Source organism: Meriones unguiculatus, chromosome 10, assembly GCF_030254825.1.
Source record: "Meriones unguiculatus strain TT.TT164.6M chromosome 10, Bangor_MerUng_6.1, whole genome shotgun sequence".
Taxonomy (NCBI): domain Eukaryota; kingdom Metazoa; phylum Chordata; class Mammalia; order Rodentia; family Muridae; genus Meriones; species Meriones unguiculatus.
In genome coordinates, this window is record NC_083358.1 from 106,240,980 (window position 1) to 106,256,617 (window position 15,638).

Genomic DNA, 15,638 nt, shown 5'->3' on the forward strand with positions numbered 1-15,638 from the left:
AGTGCTCACCCTGCCCAGGTGAAACTCATTAGTAACTCCATAGAGTTTGACAGCCACTGTATTAGTTAGTAAATTCCCTTTTAAACTGGCTCAGACCAGTCACCTGATGACTCTGCTATAGGTCTTTGGGTCCCCTGACTGAATGAGGTCAGTCTTATTTCACAATCTCATAACTGATTGGTTTTGGTGTTATTCTTTCATACTAGGTGTTCAAGGACAAATGATTAACCTTTTAGAATGCTAATGCAGCCAAATCTGGTGGTGGGGAGGTTACCCTACCAATTGTCATCTTCAGGGATGAGTCAAGGTCTTAATAACCATGTGACTTTTTGTTAAAGCATAAGAGACATTTTGTCTCCTGATGATTCTCCTCTTTGCAAGAAACTCAAGTTTGTCTTCTCCCTCTAGCATCTTCACAGCATCTGTTATCAAAGGAATGTTCACTCTGGAATGTGGTGCTTTTAGAGACCTTCCCCTGGGTTCTGACTGACCTTCAAGGACAAAGACTAAAGTACAGGCATTCCTTTTGTTCTTATCATTTAGATATCCACACTCAGGCTGTACAAGAGTAAGAAAGACTTATACAAATCTCTAACTAGAGCTGAGAGAGGTTTTGTTATGACTTTTGTGTCACATGATATAAATTTATATAAAAATTGAATGAAAAACTAAATTTTAAAATGATCAGGTTTGGGGTTAGGTCTTGTAGGATTTGATGCTAATTTTTCTTGAGAATTTCATTTTTGTACACAGTAAAGTATAATCATGACCATATCCATCCTCCATTTCCCCCAGTGTTTCCTCCCACACACAATGGTCTCCACCCAACTGCATGTCTTTTTGGGATAGTGCCCACGTAAACAAGTGTGGAACTATCCACTTGAGCAAGAGACATCTACCAGTGGTCATGGTCATACATCCAAAATTAAATCTCAGTCTGGCAACTTCTCCCCACTCTAAAATATGCCAAAATGTAAAAGGGGCATCACACAAGATCAGTGTCATTCTACGCTTGAAAAAGAAGACAATGCAACTCCTGGAAACAGGAAACCAAGTGAGCAGGAAAGCAGGAAGATAGCAACCACACTCTCCTGGAGCCTAGTGCCCCCTCCTGGAGCTGTCTCCCAGCCAGCAGAAACACAGCTGGCAATGGCCCTCTGCCAGGTCCCACAGCTTGTGGCTTTCACAGCACTCCCCCTGGCTCCAGCCCCAAGCTGACAAAGATAAAGACCTGATTATCACTATTAAAAAATATTTTAAAGTTAGATTTGTTTATAGTTAAAGATATAAAATTACACACCATGGAACAAGAGGCTCCCACAGACTATGAGGACAACTTTTCTACAAAATGTTTTAACTTCATTTTAAGTTAATCAAATCTTTTTTTTTTTTTTTTGGTACCTTTTAAATTTAGGCTGATCTTTAGGTTATAAGACAGAATGTTCTCTTTAGCTCAGGAGGAACCTTCCCCGCAAAAGAAACTCCCCCTTACCTGGTCCTGACGTAGGAGACACCTAATCATGGCTAGGTTGAGTGTCAAATTGCCAGGAAGAGACTCATTCCAAGAAGTACGCTGGTTGCACTGATTGATATGGGAAGGCACATGCTACTTGTGGGCGGCACCCTCTGTTAACAGCCCAGATAAGAAGGTCCTGTCCAGGAGAACATCTGTCACCACAGTGCTGGCCCTGCTTCCCTTGCATCTGGGTTGATTGACAGTGCTGCTGCTGGCTCCTTCTTTCCAAGCTTGCATCGTGGACTAGGGACCAGCTGGATCTCAGGAGCCTTCCTTCCAGGTTTCCAGCTCCAGGAAAACTGACACCCCTGCCTGAGACTAAGTAAGTACAGTTTGTCTCCTCAGAGTGGGTGACATCTTCCATGGGATTAAGAAAAACTTACACAAATCTCTAACTAGAGATTTTGTTGTGACTTTTGTGTCACAGTGTATAAATTTACATCTAAATAAAAATTAGATGGAAAACTAGATTTTTAAAAGGATCAATTTTTCATTAGGTCTTGTGGGATGTGACTGCTACAATTGTTGAAGCATTTAGCTTCAAGGACCAAGTAGTTTCTGGAGCATGATTTAACTGTTCTTACTATTGTAAAGCTGATTTAATAATTTCTGACATGTTTAGGAGATACGTATACACATAGGATATATTTCATACCTAGGATATATATTGGTTTCATTTTTCTAGAGACCCCTGGCTAAAATACAACAACTATCTAGCTGTACGGTACTATTACTAATTGCCAAGCATGCTATTTCTAAGTGGTGTGCATTATGCACCAGCAATCACAGCATTTTGTAACCAGAACTTCTAAGTTAAAAGTCTGGAATCAGGCAGCCATCTTTAGATACCAATTAAAGAAACAAGTAATGGTCTGAGAAAGTGCCAGATTGATTTCCAAAGTGGTTGTACAAGTTTACACTTCTACCAGCAATGGAGGAGGGTTCCCCTTTCTCCATATCCTCTCCAGCATGTGTTGTCACTTGAGTATTTTATCTCAGCCATTCTAGTGGGTGGAAGGTGAAATCTCATGGTCTTTTTAATTTGCATTTCCCTGATGACTAAGGAAATTGAGCATTTCTTTAAGTGTTTCTCTGCTTTTCGATATCCCTCTATTGAGAATTCTCTATTTAGCTCTGTAGCCCATTTTTAAGTGGATTACTTGGTTTGTTGCTGTTTAATTTCTTGATTTCTTTATACTTCTGGATATTAGCCATCTGTCAGATATAGAGTTGGTGAAGATCCTTTCCTAATCTGTAGGCTGTAATTTTGTTCTGACGACAGTGTCCTTTGCTTTTTTTTTAAATATTTTATTTAACTTTTATTAATTACACTTTATTCATTTTGCATCCCCCCCATAAGCCTCTCCCTCCTCCCTTCCCGATCCTACCCTCCCTCCCCTTTCTGCATGCATGCCCCTCCCCAAGTCCACTGATAGGGGAGGTCCTCCTCTCCTTCTTTCTGATCTTAGTCTATCAGTTCTCATCAGAAGTGGCTGCATTGTCATCTTCTGTGGCCTGGTAAGGCTGCTATCCCCTCAGGGGGAGGTGATCAAAGAGCAGGCCAATCAGATTATGTCAAATAACCCATTTGGACACTGAACTGCCATGGGCTACATCTGCAGGGGTTCTAGGTTATCTCCATGAATAATCCTTGGTTGGAGTATGAGTCTCTGGGAAGTTCCCTGTGTTCAAATTTTCTTGTTCTGTTGCTCTCCTTGTGGAGTTCCTGTCCTCTCCAGCTCTTGCTATTTACCACTTCTTACATAAAATTCCATTCACTCTGCCCAACAGTTGGCCATCAGGCTCAGAATCTGCTTTGATAGTCTGCAGGGCAGAGGCTTTCAGAGGCCCTCTGTGGCAGGTTCCTAGGTTGTTTCCTGTTTTCTTCTTCTGGCTTTCAGAGGCCCTCTGTAGCAGGTTCCTAGGTTGTTTCCTGTTTTCTTCTTCTTCTGATGTCCATCCTCTTTGCTTTTCAGGATGGGGATTGAGCATTTTAGTTAGGGTCCTCTCTTTTGCTTAGTTTGTTTAGATGTACAGATTTTAGCGGGTTTATCCTATGTTGTATGTATATATGAGTGAGTATATACTGTGTGTGTCTTTTTGCTTCTGGGACAACTCATTCAGGATGATCCTCTCCAGGTCCTACCATTTACCTGCAAATTTCATGATTTCCTTATTTTTCATTGCTGAGCAATACTCCATTGTATAGATGTACCACAATTTCTGCATCCATTCTTCAGTTGGGGGACAGAGCTCAACAGAGAACTCTCTATAGAGGAATATCAAATGGCAGTGTCCTTTGCTTTAAAGATTTTCAGTTTCATGAGGTCCCATTTATTGACTGTTGATCTTAGAGCCTGTACTGTTGGTATTCTGTTGAGGAAGTTGTGCCAATGAGTTCAAAGCTCTTCCCCACTGTTTCTTCTAACAGATCCTGTTATAGCACTCCTAGGCATATATCCAAAATATGCTCAAATATACAACAAGGACATTTGTTCAACCATGTTCATAGCAGCTTTATTTGTAATAGCCAGAATCTGGAAACAATGCAGATGTCCCTCAGTTGAGGAATGGATACAGAAATTGTGGTACATTTACACAATGGAATACTACTCAGCAATTAAAAACAAGGAAATCATGAAATTTGCAGGCAAGTGGTAGGAGCTAGAAAAGATCATCCTAAGTGAAGTATCCCAGAAGCAGAAAGACACACATGGTATATATTCACTTATAAGTGGATATTAAAGATATACTATAGGATAAACATACTCAAATCTATACACCTAAAGAAGCTAATCAAGAAAGAAGACCCTGAGTAACATGATCAATCCTTACTCAGAAAGACAAATGGGATGGGCATTGCAAGAGGGACAAAACAGAGAACAGGATAGGAGCCTACCACAGAGGGCCTCTGAAAGACTCTACCTGGCAGGGTATTAAAGCAGATGCTGAGACTCATAGCCAAACTTTGGACAGAGTGCAGGGGATCTCATGAAAGAAGAGAGAGATAGAAAGCCCTGGAGGGGACAAGATCTCCACAAGGAGAGCAACAGAACCAAAATATCTGGGCACAGGGATCTTTTTTGAGACTGATACTCCAACCAAGGACCATGTATGGAGATAACCTAGAACCCCTGCTCAGATATAGCCCATGGCAGCTCAGTATCCAAATGGGTTCCCTAGAAACAGGGACTGTCTCTGATATAAACTCAGTGGCTGGCTCTTTGATCACCTACTCCTGAGTGTAGGGCAGCCCGACCAGGCCACACAGGAAGACAATGCAGCCAGTCCTGATGAGACCTCCCTATCAGTGGACTGGGGGAGGGGCAAGGGAAGAGAAGAAGGGAAGAGGGCAGAATTGGGAGGGGATAAGGAAGGGGGCTACAGCTGGGATACAAAGTAAATAAACTGTAATTTATAAAAAAATAAATTTAAGAAAAGAAAGTAATGGCTAAATGCAGAGGGAAGAAAAGATCTCTTCAATATGGCCCTGGTGGGAAGAAGCACAAATAGAGGCATATGTTGACCCCAAGTCTATTTTCATGTTATTGATAAGAGCTTATTGTAAACTGAGGAAGAAGACCTGCTCCAGGAGCAGTAGGTAAATATAATTAAGCAATATTTGTCAAAAGGTGATCTATTAATCATTGCCTTGGTCCATCTTCTTCAGTGTTGCCCAAGAAAGTTCTTGCTTAAGGTGACAAGTTGAGTCTCAAAAGTTGATTGCTACCATGTATGGATATAACCTAGAACCTCTGCTTGGATGGATATAGCCTGTGGTAGCTCAGTAACGAATTGGTTTTCCCTAGGAAGGGGAACATGAACTATTTCTGACAGGAACTCAATGGCAGGCTCTTTGACCTCCCCACCCCCAAGGGAGGAGCAGTCCTGTTAGGCCCCAGAGGAGGATTTTGCAGCCAGTCCTGAAGATGCCTGATAAAGCAGGGTCAGATGAAAGGGGAGGAGGTCCTCCCCAATCAGTGGACTTGGAAAGGGGCAGGGAGGAGATGAGGGAGGAAGGATCGGATTGGGAGGGAATGAGAGAGCGGGATATAGCTGGGATAGAGTTAATAAAATGTAACTAATAACAAAAAGAAAAAAGTTAATTGCTCTAGACTAGGATCAGAAGGAAGGGGAGGAAGTCCCCTATCAGTGGACTTGGGGAGGGGCATGGGTGGAGAAGAGGGAGGGAGGGTGGGATTGGAAGGGGAGGAGGGAGGAAGCTACAGGGGGGATACAAAGTGAATAAATTGTAATTAATAAAAATTAAAACTAGTAAAAAAAAGCTGATTGCTCACCATCAAGGATAGTTGCCCTACCCTTTCCCTCATACGTAATGTCTATATATCAGAGGAAAGCCAGATATTATATCCAGAGGGGTGTCTGGGAAGCACATGGATGTAGGTAGCCACTTTTTATTACCTTTTCTCTTCCTGTAGGTCTCCTCTCACAATCACTTGTTAAAAATTACCACTGTGATTTAGAAATGGCTAAAACACCTGGAGAGTCATGACCCTCCATGCACACAAACAAAAAGAAACTAATAAGAAAGGGGTGAATTCAACATTCCATTGCCTGGTCTTTGTTACAGAAGATACCTGACATGAAAATCTTCAGGATTTAGAATGCTGGGTCAGATTCATGTTAGATAGTGCTCAGAATCCATGTGTTTGAACGCAAGCCTCTACCCTCAACAGCCCTCTAAAGACAACTACACAATAACTACAGGAATTTACTCCATGTCCTTTGGTCACCAAAACCACAGTCCACTAAAAAAAGGAGATAGCAAGAAACAGTGGAAACAGGAAGATGTGTGGTGAAGGAATTCTTCGTTTGTTTTATTCAAATGGATTGGGAGAGTAACTAGTTAAAACAGAATATTTGATTTTAAAGCTGCACAGTGGGAGAGCACACTTGGATTAGTACAGGACCCAAGGCTGCAGAAGACAACCCTGAGAGAACATAAAGGAAGAAATACACTCTAATTTGAAGGGAATCTTATTTCACATCTATACCTCCAGCAAAGCTGGAGTAAGCACAGTATTATTTCATAATAGTGTTATAACCCAATGAGATGGAAAAGGGACTGTAGACTGAGTAAACTCTTGTCTTGGAAGACATATTCAGATCGTAAGAAGCACTGGGCGTATTAATAAAGGTTGTTTCCATTGATGTGGTAGATTTTTTAACTACATTCCTGACATAAGGGATTTGTGCTAAAACAAAAACAAACAATAACAAAAACATCAGGCTGTGGGTTCTGACACTATCAGTTAAATGTTGTGCTTTTCTTCTATGGTATGTGACTTCAATATACCATCTATGCTATCTCACTCCAATATAGGCTGTGGCTGACCTATACTAAATGGCTCTGTCCCACACCCTCAAGGAAGGAATGCTGAGGAATTTCAAAAGACAGGACTTACTGGGTCACACAGGCAGTCAGACAGCACTTGACTAAAATCTGTGTTCTATCACATTTTAACAAAATGGAACATGGTTCAATCATGCCCATAAGTGAAGTGTCCAAAACAGATCCCAAGTAACAGATTCTCCATCTTCCCAGATCACTGAACCTGTAGTGGTTTCAGGAGGGCAGTATAGTCCCCAAGAGCATAGTAATTCCAGACCCCTCCCTTCAGGCTTCACTCTGAGACTCTCCTCATTCCCACCTTTTATAGTCAAGTTAAGAAAACATTTCTCTTAATTCCACAAACTGCTTGTGTCACTTGACCATGCCTGGTAAGGTTGCTTTAAACCCCAGTTTGTGACCATTTGTTATGAAACACAGGTAAAATGATCTAGCATCTAGGTAAAGAAGAAATCTTGGAACACAGCCACACCCCGGGAGCATGACAGTGCTTTGATAGACATTGAAATATGTTCCTTAGTGCTGTGGAAGTTTCTGGTTTTCTTGAAGACTCAGTTTTGTCAAAAGCCTTTTTACTGCAATCTGGGCACGTGAAGTTTTGCTGTAGGTTGGCTTCTGAGAGGGCATGTGAGGTTTTTCTGTGAGCTCTCTCATGTAAGGGATGTGACTTTGGCCAGCTGAGAACATACATTGGTGGACTCTAAGGAGAGGACACATGTGGAGGCCCTCAAAGAACAAGACATCACTCTTTCGATCAACATTGCTGTGCTGATCTTCATGTTTCAACACTTGACTTCACAGAGAGAAACATTCCAGAAAACTTCTCAGGGCAATCCAACTGAGTCTTGGAGCTTTCATTGACTTTGTGTTGCTGCTTGCTGTTGTTCTTTGGACTGGACTGCTGGTGTCCTAACGACTGAATTTGGTAATCCCTTAAAGACCCTACACCTCTAAGCAGCAGGAATCAGATAAAAGAGGTCCATAGTCCTTTCCCCTACTAATCTCCTATCCAAGGCTGGGGATGGAAGGGAGGTAAAGGTGTTTAAGAACCCTAAATAAAGTATGTTTGGTGATAAACATAGCTTAGTGCTGCAGAGAAAGAGCCTCCTGTCTTGTGATCTGTGTTATGAATGAGTGGTGTAGAAAACTGGGCATGGATAAATCACTGGGTTTCTCTTTCTTGCCATCTCCAGGGTCACCCTACATTAACCCAGCTCGCAATACAATCTGCTTCCTGTGTTGGCCATGCCTGGGTGGAGCTGCCTGGTGACTGGAGCAGGAGGGTTTCTGGGCAAAAGAATCGTCCACATGCTGCTGCAGGAGAAAGATCTGGAGGAGATCAGAGTCCTGGACAAGGTCTTCAGACCAGAAACCAGGAAAGATTTCTTCAGTAAGTAAACCTGAGGATTCGTCCTGTGGCTGCATAGCGAACACTGAGTAGATGCAGGGAGGATTCCTCCCTTGTCTAATACATAGACACTTGCAGTCATAACACCGTTCCATGCCCACACTCATCAGGAGGAAACACACCACTCAGCATAAATGACATTGTACAGTCTGGAAGAGACTAAGTTTGGACTGATAAGTTCTCTCTCTCTTTCCTGTAGCTCTTTAATGTGGACTTGTCATTTACTGGGTAATAGCCATAAAGATTACTAAGATGGAGGGCTCAGCACTAGCTCCCTGTCTCTCCTAATTGCTACTGATCTAATTGTTTTGTTCTGTTTTGCTTTGTGGTGGTCTTCATTTAGCATCTTAGGCAGAAGTAAAATAAAAAGAGTAAAAAGATATCAATTTAAGAGAAGTATAAGAAGACAGAGACAGAGATAGGAGCGTAGACGGTCAGAAAGAGACAGAGATAGAGATTGAGAAAGAATTTCTGAGCAAATGCATGTGGTCAAACCAAGGGACAGACAGAAAGCCAGCATGAGAAGGACTGTCCATACCTTGCCTGAATTGTTCTGAAGGAGTTTATCATCACTAAGAGCAAGACTGGAGAATTCACTAGTGCAGGCTGTTATTCGTATGCCAAATTGTTCAACTGGGTACAACTGGAACAACTGATTTTGTAGTATAGTTTACCATCTATTCAGCCTGCACCCTGGGTCATTAAAATAATTGCAGGGAAAGTGGGAAAGCAGGCTCACTCACCTTGTCAGCAAGGGCGTTGAGTTGGAAAAAGAAAAATGACTATAGCAGTGTCACCCGATTAATGAGGAACACAGATGAAGACAGAGGTCCCTCACTATGCTCCACTATTTTGTCCAATGGTCAGCACTTGGGCCCAGAGTCTTCAGTGTTTCCTGGTGCTCCTATGTGACTCAAGCTGGTTCTTTGCCCCTCTGCAGAGTCAAGTGTAAATCTATTCTACCTAGGGATATGCCCTGCACATAGGACCCTACACAGTCCTCTGAAACAGCACTCACCCTCTATTCTAATTCTTGTCTATGACCTCCTCCGATGTCAATTTCCTCCTGTCAGCTTCAGTGTTCCTTCCAGAAATGAATCATTAACACGCAGTCAACAATTCTATTAATTACAATACTGTTCCTCAGCATTATTTGCTAAGAGCCAAGGTTCAGATGGAGAAATAGATCCACTGTGGGTATGGAAACAGAAGGCCCTGCATAAAGATAAGAATGAGGGATTTCCAAGAAGTGCCCTTTCCGTGCCAGGCACCATGGGGCAAACTATGGAGATAACTCCTTAGCTGTGTGTAACGTTCCTGGGGTGTAGTTAACGCTTCCACCATCTATTTCTGTAGAGGAATAGTGCAAAGGTTAACTGGTTTGCACAAATATCACAGCTAGAATAAACACACTGGGGTGGAGCCCGGGAAGTCTAGCTGCAGCCTTTATGATCTTCACACCCGGTGGGTGGAGGCGTTTACCTGGGTCTCCTTCTGATCCAGTTCATAGGTTGCACCACCCCACCAGGTTGCTATGCAATTATCTGCACATGAAGAAGACTTAGATCATGCTGCAGCTATGGCTCCACCAAACCACTTTCCACAGGCCCTCTCCTAGGACCTCAGGGTCCCCAGAGAGCTCATGGATGTGAGTCTTTCACTACAGGTCTGGAGTTCTCCTCTTGTCACAGCCACATCCCTGAACCAGTCTGTCTAGAACAGTGGTTTTTATCCTGTGGGTCACAAGACCACTGGGCTTTCACTAACCCTTTAGAGGGACTTCATATCAGGTATCCTACCTACCAGATACTACAATACAATTCATAACAGTAGCAAAATTACAGTCATGAAGTAGCAACTGAAAATAATTTTTTTGGTTAGGAGTCACCACAGGTCTAACATCAGTATCAAGGAAGAAAAAGGAAGAAGTAGGGAGATCAGATCATAATAATAGAATTCAACCCTCAGGCAGATAATACCTTCTGAGCAGCCCCAAATTTACATTTTTCTAATTCTGGGCCTTCGAGAGTTGCATGGTGAGAGGAGGGGCTTGGATAAGGTATGCTGAGTACTGAATTAGGGGCAAGCCATTCTATTTTTGTCCCCTGGAGATGTTTCTTTAGCCTTAGATTTCTCCTGTCTTTCTCACTGTTTGGCTTCATGGAAAATTTCAGGTCACTTGAATGTCCTTAATCTGTCCCTGAAAAATTGATTCCAAGCAATGCCAGAGCATAGGCTAATGGTACAGGTGTAGGCAAAGGGCAAGCAAGGGGTCCTCAGTAGGTACAGGAATAACTGTGTCCTCAGGCTTATGGGCATCACTTTGCTCATCTATTAAGCAGGGCACACAGGACCAGTCTCTAGGAAGTGTGGGAAGGAAGGAAGCATAGTCTTGAAGCTGGGTTTCAATTATGAAGCGCAGCAAGTGTAGGGTACTGGCAAAGACTGTGTGTGGCAAACAGTTCATTTTGAGAGTTAAGTGACAAAATAATAGGCAGTGTCACCCACCAAGTCCAGAAGAAGTATGAAGTCGCAGGTGTATTTAGGGCCTTGGAATAGATGGTACAAGGAACTCCTGAGAAAGCCAGTTAGAGCATTGACATCTGCATTTGATAGTGTCTCACAGGAGATATTCCACTGTATCCAACTTGGACCCATCCTAATCTTGTTACCAGAGCTTCTGAACTCCCTGGGTCACTGAAGCCAAGCCATTGGCTCTGAGTTAACTTTTCCTTTTTTGCCCAGCAGAGACCCAGAAAATACCAGGCTCTGGCAAGGGGAACAACCAAGATATATTTTGTGAGTCTTCCTTCTGCTGCCACTGCTAGAAATGTTTTCCTCATCAAAACCCTGGGACAGACATGTCTGACAGACAGACATACCCACTTCTCCCCACCTCTCTATTAGCTGCTGAGTCACTTTGTGGATGGATGAACTTCCCAGCACTCTCTTGAACAAGTTCATGTCCCAGGCACATTTGACAGCTTCCTAAGCTGATTTGCTTTCCTGAAGAAAGGAACAATGTTTTCCTTTCTTTCCAGCCTTCCTCTCTAACAGTTTCCCTCTAGAACAATTCTGGTTAAAAATTTCTTTATTCAATTTATACTTGGATCATAGCCCTCTCCCTCCTCTGCTCTCATTCTCAAGCTTCCTTGCTATAAACCTATTCCCCCTCTCCTATTCCTCAGATAAGGGGAGCTCTACATACCCACACTCCCCAGCTCATTAAGTCAAATCAGAACTGATGGAATCATCTTCCCCCATGGCCTGGTGAGGCAGCCCTGACAGGAAGAAGTGATCAGAGAGCAGGCGACAGAGTCCATGTCAGAGACAGCCTCTTCTCACCTTACCAGGGAACCCACACAAATCCTGAGCTGCCCATCTGCTACACCTGTGTAGGGAGCCTAGGTCCAGTCTACGCATGATCCTTGGTTGGTGTTTCAGTCCCCGAAAGCCCCTCTGGGGCCTGGTTAGTTTGCTCTGGTAGTCTTCTTGTGGAGCTTCTGGCACTTTCAGGTTGTTTTATCCTTCCTCCCACTTTTTCACATTCCCTGCTCTTCACCCAATGTTTGCCTGTGAGTCGCAGCATCTGTTTTCATCTGATCTTGGGTGGAGCCTCTAAAAGGGCAGCTATGGTAGGGACTTGTCTTGTTCCCTCTCTTCAGACACTTCTCCTGCCTATTCTATTTCCCACTCTGAGTGAAATTTAAGCAACCCCCTTGGATTCTCCTTGCACCTTATCTTCTTTGGGTCTGTAGATTGTATTATGTCTCTCTTGGATTATGTAGCTAAAATGTGCTTATATAAACACATACCATGTATGTCTTTCTGGACAATTCTTAATGGCATAGGTAGTCAACACCTGTGTACAGGGAACATCTTAACCTAGAGGAGAGCTTCTCAATGATGTGCCTTGTGTTCCACAGACCTCAAAACAAGCACAAAGGTGTCAGTGCTGGAGGGAGACATTCTGGATGCCCAGTACCTGAGGAGAGCCTGCCAGGGCATCTCTGTGGTCATCCACACTGCTGCTGTCATTGATGTCTCAGGGGTCATTCCCAGACAGACCATCCTAGATGTCAATCTGAAAGGTAGAGTATCTGCGGAGGAGAAGGAGAGATTTGGGAGGTTGAAAATGTTAACACAGACCGGGAAGGAATGCTCTCACCATAGAATCCCTGCCATTCTCTGAGTCTAATGCCTCTGCTCACCATATCCTGCTGGAAGAGCTCAGTGCTATTCCATGGCTAAGGCCTAGCAGGTAGAAAGTAGGTAACCCTGGATGTAAGGCCTCAGCCATGTCACTCCACCTTCAAGAAAAGCTCTTCTGTTGTCCTCCATGCAAAGGAGACTGAACTCCAACTCCAAGCAGTTGACAAGCACCCACCCATTTTCTGCCTAGACTTTGCAGGAACCTGCTCTGCAGGCTGTTCTATCTTCAGGACCTCACAATGTCCTGCCATTACAGGAATGCCCAGCAGGAGGCTCACAAGCCCTTTTAGTTTACTACTAAGAGCAACAGATACCAGTGCTGGGTTCCAGAATGAAACTAGAAGAAATATTTATCACCCCTACTTTATATAACCAGGTAAAATGAAGTCATAGATAGAACCAAAACTGTTTTAAAGATTGTGCATACAATCAGGAATACAGCTGTTTCTCTACATCGCCCCAAACCCAATAACCATCTGTTCCCTGAGTCAGACTTGTTGTCCTTGGCCCATTTTGATTCTTATCAAATAGCAACAACAACAAAAAGCTGTACCTATGAAATGGTTATGTAACATGCATATCAACTGTACACACTATACTTGAGCCTGAACGATGTTAATTCTTCAATAATTCTTGGTGAAAAACAACTATTCTCATTCACAATCTAAGAATATGATCTGGTTCTATGATTTAAAAATCATGGATGAATTGCTATGCATAAAATTATACTTATTTCATGGGCCCTTTAGGAATGGACTAATGAGAAGCTTTAAAGCATTTTAAAGTAATAATAATAAAAAAACCCCACTCAGTCACATACACTCATGCTTACACATAGCCACAAGGCAATGAACACAAAAGCCTAGAGATACGTGCTCTCTGGAACCCACCTGTTGTCTTTTGGGAACAGCTTGGTAGCTGAGTCTAGGTAGGGAAGATGAACTGTAATCTGTAAATGTTGTATTGTTGGGCAAAAAGACAAGAATAATCCTGAAGCTGTGCACACACCGGGCCCCTGGCTTATCTCTTGACACTGACAATGCATTGTCTATGATTAGGTACCAAGAACCTATTGGAGGCCTGTGTCCAAACTAGTGTGCCAGTCTTCATCTTCACCAGCTCAGTTGATGTGGCAGGGCCCAACTCCTATAAGCAGATCATCTTGGATGGCCATGAAGAAGACAATCTAGAAAGTACATGGTCTGATCCATATCCATACAGCAAAAAGATGGCTGAGAAGGCAGTGTTGGCAGCCAATGGGTGCACCCTGAGAAATGGTGGCACTTTACATACTTGTGCCTTAAGGCCCATGTACATTTATGGGGAAAAAAGCTCATTCCTTTATAACACAGTAACTTGTGCTCTGAAAAATAAGGGTGTTTTGGATACTACTGGCAAATACTCTAGAGCCAACCCAGTGTATGTGGACAACGTTGCCTGGGCACACATTCTGGCTGCCAGGGGCCTACGCGACCCCAAGAAGTCACCCAGCATCCAAGGTCAGTTCTACTACATCTCAGATGACACCCCTCACCAAAGCTATGATGACTTAAATTACACCCTGAGCAAGGAATGGGGCCTCCGCCCTGATTCCAGTTGGAGCCTTCCTCTGCCCCTGCTCTACTGGCTTGCCTTCCTGCTGGAAACTGTGAGCTTCCTGCTGAGTCCAGTCTACAGCTACCGGCCCCCCTTTACCTGCCACTTGGTTACGCTGTCCAACAGCACGTTTGCCTTCTCCTACAAGAAAGCCCAGCACGATCTCGGCTATGAGCCGTGTGTCACCTGGGAGGAAGCCAAGCAGAAAACCTCAGAGTGGATCGGGACACTAGTGGAACAGCACAAGGAAACAGTGAACTCAAAGACTCGGTGATGTGAAGATGACAGAGACATGGCCCTGGCTGTTATCAGAAATCATTGTCAGGTCCTCAGAAAGGATACAGGCACAATCCAGGTCCTACTGCCTCCCTTTTAGATAGAAGCCAACTTAGTGTCTTCCTCAAGTCCCCAGAATCCTTGCCAGGCACTGACCCAGCCACAAGCTTTCTTCCCCAAACACCTCCCCAGAGACACACAGGCCATTGTGCCTCAGCTCCTGATTCCTAACTACTAAGCGCTTCTTGTTGCTCAAGAGTGTTCTCCATGGGCTTCATCTCCCCATTAACAACATTTCTCATCTTTGGAAAATTCTGCTTTGGTTTATGAAGTTGAGTGAAAGAAACAATAAACATGTGTTAATAGCTCATCTGCTGACATTTTTCTGTCAATAAACGTGGCCATGCTGGATCAGAAATGGATCATGGATTTGAGGAACTGAGAGAAAGCCATGAACAGAGGGGATGTGAGACTAATCCCAGCACATTGTCCTTTTGCGGTGTGCTACATGACACTCCATGACAGAAGGAATGCCAAAGATCCACAATTTCTGCAGGAGATCTCGTCCATGCTGGGTCCCAGTGAGGCTCCCTCTAAAAGAACATTCTCAGATTTACACGTTTTCTCACAACAAAATGGACACCTGGCTGGAGGATTTTGTTCCAGTTCTTCTATAAAATTGTAACACTGGTATAGGAAAGGTAGGGAGAGGTAAGAAAGTTTCCCTCCATAGTCAAGACAGAACTAAAAATAAACCCACTTCCCTTCACACGCTGATTTTCTGGTTTTTCTTTCTAAAGTACAGAGAGATGGTCCTCAGATCCCAGACTCTAGGACCAGGTTTTGAAAAGGCTGCCCAGCAGAGAGAAGTCTTGTCTTGTTGCTACATGGTTCCAGCATTTTGGGTAGGGAGACCCCCACCACCACCACTCTGCTTTTCAGAGCTTGTTTGTATCAACTTCCTCTAAAGACATATTCATAAATAGATTTAGCATTAGGTTCCAGCCTGGCCTTATTTGAAAGGAAGCTGTACTGTCAGGTTTTGTAACTGAAAGGTTCTCATTAAATTGTCCTTAATAATTCTTAATTCTTCTCATTAACATTCTCCAGTTTCTGAAAACATGAAGAATGCTTTCTTCTCAGAACTCTTTGCTTTAAGAAAGGGTTTCCTGTTTGTTTGAACCCAATTTTTAAAAGGTTGGGTAAGGAAAAGGTGCACTTAGGATCTGTCATGTAGGAACTTTTCTCCACACCTGAAA

The 15,638-nt window shown here is 43.3% G+C and overlaps 1 protein-coding gene across 4 annotated transcripts; it reads left to right on the forward strand.

The window, feature by feature from the left end:
• The first annotated feature begins 1,645 nt into the window (after positions 1-1,645).
• On the forward strand, positions 1,646-15,148 carry LOC110563733 (3 beta-hydroxysteroid dehydrogenase/Delta 5-->4-isomerase type 1-like). Of its 4 annotated transcripts, none has more exons than XM_060392986.1 (6): positions 1,646-1,838; positions 7,689-7,812; positions 8,081-8,277; positions 11,041-11,094; positions 12,222-12,386; positions 13,566-15,148. In XM_060392986.1, the coding sequence occupies exons 3-6, from the start codon at positions 8,133-8,135 to the stop codon at positions 14,375-14,377; spliced, it is 1,176 nt and encodes a 391-aa protein (XP_060248969.1). In that variant the 5' UTR covers positions 1,646-1,838; positions 7,689-7,812; positions 8,081-8,132; the 3' UTR covers positions 14,378-15,148. The 4 variants fall into 4 exon arrangements, with proteins under 4 accessions (XP_060248969.1, XP_060248971.1, XP_060248970.1 ...); XM_060392988.1 differs by having other exon boundaries at positions 11,044-11,094; XM_060392987.1 differs by lacking the exon at positions 7,689-7,812.
• The last annotated feature ends 490 nt before the right edge of the window (positions 15,149-15,638 follow it).

Excerpts from the sequence above, each read along its gene's own strand:
- LOC110563733 (XM_060392986.1), top strand. The coding sequence starts at position 8,133 with ATGCCTGGGTGGAGCTGCCTGGTGACTGGAGCAGGAGGGTTTCTGGGC. Across the intron at positions 11,095-12,221 it reads GAACAACCAAGATATATTTT|ACCTCAAAACAAGCACAAAG; the intron begins GTGAGTCTTCCT and ends TGTGTTCCACAG. Across the intron at positions 12,387-13,565 it reads CCTAGATGTCAATCTGAAAG|GTACCAAGAACCTATTGGAG; the intron begins GTAGAGTATCTG and ends GTCTATGATTAG.